Source organism: Hippoglossus hippoglossus, chromosome 5 (genome assembly GCF_009819705.1).
Source record: "Hippoglossus hippoglossus isolate fHipHip1 chromosome 5, fHipHip1.pri, whole genome shotgun sequence".
Taxonomy (NCBI): Eukaryota; Metazoa; Chordata; class Actinopteri; order Pleuronectiformes; family Pleuronectidae; genus Hippoglossus; species Hippoglossus hippoglossus.
This window is the reverse complement of record NC_047155.1, coordinates 18,739,467-18,743,622: the sequence shown is the minus strand read 5'-3', so window position 1 is coordinate 18,743,622 and position 4,156 is coordinate 18,739,467. Positions and strand designations below refer to the sequence as shown.

General features: G+C 40.3%; 1 protein-coding gene across 1 annotated transcript in view; it reads right to left on the bottom strand.

Moving 5' to 3' along the window:
• Positions 1 to 765: 765 nt before the first annotated feature.
• Positions 766 to 4,156, bottom strand: part of LOC117761566 (heme transporter hrg1-A-like) — a 6,180-nt gene continuing 2,789 nt past the window's right edge. The window contains exons 2-3 of the mRNA XM_034585579.1: positions 3,066 to 3,233; positions 766 to 1,836 (exon numbers count right to left, since the gene is read on the bottom strand). Coding sequence (XP_034441470.1) covers positions 1,700 to 1,836; positions 3,066 to 3,233 — 305 coding nt within the window. The 3' untranslated portion in view covers positions 766 to 1,699. The remainder of the gene's footprint in view (positions 1,837 to 3,065; positions 3,234 to 4,156) is intronic.

Genomic DNA, 4,156 nt, shown 5'->3' with positions numbered 1-4,156 from the left:
CGATATTCTGCTGCAAACCAATCACTTAATGAGTCATAATAATGCACCAAATGCTGATTGTGCCGTAATAATTCCATCACATATTTTTCACATCAACTTCAAAGTGATTCTATCAGGCGGCTACCTCAAGAAAAAAAAATCATACAGCAAAAACTCTCCGCCCCCACTTTCCCTTTGAGGGACAAAATAAAAATGTGGATGTATGGAATAATTGCCCGACTTCAAAGTGCAGGTTATTGGTCTGCATTTACTGTCGCGATTGCAATGCTGTGGGGTGTTTTCTCTTCATAAACGTGGCTCGGGTGGGTGGGAAAAGTGGCTCATTCCTCTCATGGCACAAATCCCACTCTAATGCCCGACACTGACCCTCCTGACCCAGACTTAGAGGGAGAGAGAGAGAGAGAGAGAGAGAGAGAGAGAAAAACAGCACGTGTAGCACCTTCAGTCTGCTTCTTTAACACCTTCTCATGTTCTATGAAGATCACAGGGAAAATAATAACTTGTTTTCTTCTGTTAATCTAATATTTTATAGGAACAGAAACTGTAAAAGATGCCGACACATTCCTTGTCATAAAAGAGGAACAGTTACGAATCACTGGCAAAGCTATTTTATAAGATTTCACTGCAAAAACGACCCAGCGCACAGGAAGATGTGAAGAAATGTTTTTTTTTATTAACATGGCTCTCACACACACTCCTGTACAAACACACACACACACACACACACACACACACACACACACACACACACACACACACACACACACACACACACACACACACACACCTACACATTGTTGTTATGCTTCATTTCTCACATGGCAGTGAACAGAGATATAGAACAATTAAAGGAAATAACACCAAAATAATCTCATTATTTCTGATGAGGACGATATAAAATAACATTCAAACAACTGTGGCAGATCAAAGCCCTAAACTGAGAGCCATATTCAAAATTATGATTTCCGACATTTCTTACTCTTTTAAAATAAAACTAATGTAAAAATCATTCTCATCATAAAAAATGCCCATTAATAGTTCAAAAACATGTCGAATCCAAACATGTGGTGCTTATTTGGGATTGCACATATGCACATTTGCTTGAATGTTGCAGATTTGTCCTTTGCGAAACCCTGACGCTCTGTTGAAGCAGTGTTTGGATGTACAACATTAAAGCCTTGTATCACACATTTCTTCGTATATGTATGTGCAACTAGTGATGTGCAACATGTCTGTCATGATTCACAGGTATAGAAAAACCATAAAGAAAACACATAGAAGTAATATTACAAAGTTGGGATGTCGAGCACATGTACTGTACATGTTATTTCATTATTGGAACAGTGGCTCCCTCTAGTGGCTGGACTGCAACTGATAATTACCACTGAGGAGTGTGGGGAAACGTGACAGTTCAAGATGATAGTTTGGAGTTGTTTTGTTTGAGTGTGCGATATTGTAAAGATAATAAAATGTATCAAGGATCATATAAATCAGAGCGTGACTTCTCTGTAAAGTTGCCATGTGGACAACAAATCCTGCAGGTTTGGGGGGGAGAACCTGGTGAGACACACAGCAGAATTTAAAACTCCCCCGATTCCTCTTCTGGTGTCCTCTGTCTCTCCCACGCTGTGACGCTCCGGGGTTAGAGGTCAGCACAGTGAGTGAACAGTAGAGTATGAGTGGGTCACTGGTGATGGCATCAGAAGTCGCTGAGGATACTGATGTCGGCGAACTCTTTGCGGTAGCGGTGAGCGCACAAGGCGAGCACGAAGGACCACTTCAGGGTCATGAAGCTCCACACACAGGACAGGTAGAGACTGTTGGGGTCACTCAGGGCTGTGGGAGGGGGAGACACGCTGATTAGTATTCAGCAATCTGCAGACTCTCTGCAGTGGTGTATTACTTCATTGCATTCACATGAACAGGACGCATGGAGGGACGACCTAAAAACATAATACCTTCTGCCGCGGATGTTGATCAGCAGAGGCATAGAGATGTCCTTTAACTTCACAAGGATATATAATATGATTTTGTGAAAATATGAGATTTGTATTTATTTAAAGTACATTTGTTTTTGATATCCCTAGTATCTCCAACATCAACTAATGTGAATTTACAGCAATGTAATATATTTAGAATGTATTCACTTGGATCTTTGTCTACAACCTGTGGAGGTTCTGTAAATTTAAAACTTCTGACATTTAAGAAATTTAAATAACTTCCTTTATACTTAATTTTGGAAGCAGGAAGCAGAAAGATTTTCACTTTCATCAAAACACCACTTTTAGCAGTTTGATGAATGGGGCCCTTGCTCACAGTTGCGGTTCCACTTAATTCCAAAGATGTTGAGATCAGGGGTCTGATGATGCTGGTCTAGTTCCTCCACATTAAAGTCAGTGAAACACTTCCTGTACAGACCTGGCTCTTTGCACGAGGGTATTGTCAGGCTGAAACATGAAGGGGCTTTCCTCACATAAACTTTGAAGCATACTATTGTTTACTGCATATTTCTGTTTGCTGGAGCTTTAAGAGTAGAGGTGCAATGTAACTAAGGGGTCCAGCCCCAAGCCATGAAACAAAAATACCCACGAGATTGTGGACAAATGCGGATTACAATTGATGTTCAACATTTAAAAGAGGGACAACAATTTGAAATTGAGATAGAAATAGCAATAGCAATATCTCCATTTATAGTCGCCTTAAGAACTGAAAGGCAATCATACACCATGTTTTGAGGACGAGATTAGAGATATTGCTTAGTTAATTGATGCAGGGTTAAGGGCATTCTAGGAATTGTAGGAAATCTGCAGTTTATGTGACATAATAAGGCAGATTGAGTTGAAGTGGGGAAACTCTGCTTAGACGTTTATCCTGTAATATTTTGGTTTATTGTGCTATTACTACACAGCGTTGAATACTTTGCTGCATAAAAAATTTCACACAGGCTCCAGTACATTGTAACACATCTGTACAACTCTACATTAACGTACAACAATAAAGAACAACAATGCGCACACACAAACACACGGATACGTGAAGCAGGACAGCGATGTAGAAGAACTCACACTCTTTGTTGCTGATGGCGACAGACAGGAAGGTGATGAAGGCTACGACTGCGAGCAGAGAGAAGAAGACCCCGATGAAGAAGAAGAACTTGAGGCCCTTCAGCCAGGTCCTCCAGTAGTCCTGCAGGTACATGATGTGAGTGATGAGGGCCCACAGTGCCAGCACACCTGAGTCAAACACACACACACACACACACACACAGTTAAATCTAAACCACTTTAAAAAGTAATTTTTTTAACTCTTCAGGCTGCCTCTGTTTACATGTTATTCCAACACACACACACACGTTTGTACTATCTTAGTGAGGACACTCGTTCATATAATACATTCCCTAGCCCCCTACCCTAACCCTAACCATCCAAACTAAATGCTTAAGTCTAACCCTAACCCTAAACCTAATTCTAACCCTAAAACCAAGTCTTAACCCTCAAACAGCCCATTGAGGAAGTGAGGACTGGCCAAAATGTCCTCACTTTCCAAAAATGTCCTCACTCTGTTGGGTCTATGCCTAAAATAGTCCTCACAAAGATACAAGTACAGGACCACACACACACAATACACTCTCTGTCCCCATTGTTTTTTTATGTTATTGTTGTATTGTAACCATAGACTGTTTATAAAGATTGTAACACAGGGACTAAAAGTTCTGAAGAAGTACCACATTCAAAACCTACTGTTGCTTTTTACAACAAGCCCTAAAGTCTGACAATAAGCAGACGTGGATGGCATTCAGGCAGCAATGAGGCCTATTGAAATAAAAACAAATATTAAGCGCTCTTGAAATTATTAGCATTAATTTTGATGCCACAAACAAATATAATTCTTTGTGTATGACTGTCTCAGGGGTCCAGCAGGGTTGTCTCACTAATATTTTAGCAGTACTGTTTGTCCTTTCTAATACAGATTACAATCCAGTCTCTTTCTCCCAAATTCAGAATCTGTAACCTTCACTGTCACGTAATGTGTGGAGTCATTTTTATGTTAAGATACCGTGAAGCCAGAGCTTGCTGTAGGGCTATAAACTGACTTGGTGGCTCACTATGATTTAAATTAGTATACCTGACTTTACAGAGATTTTAACAGAGGATCT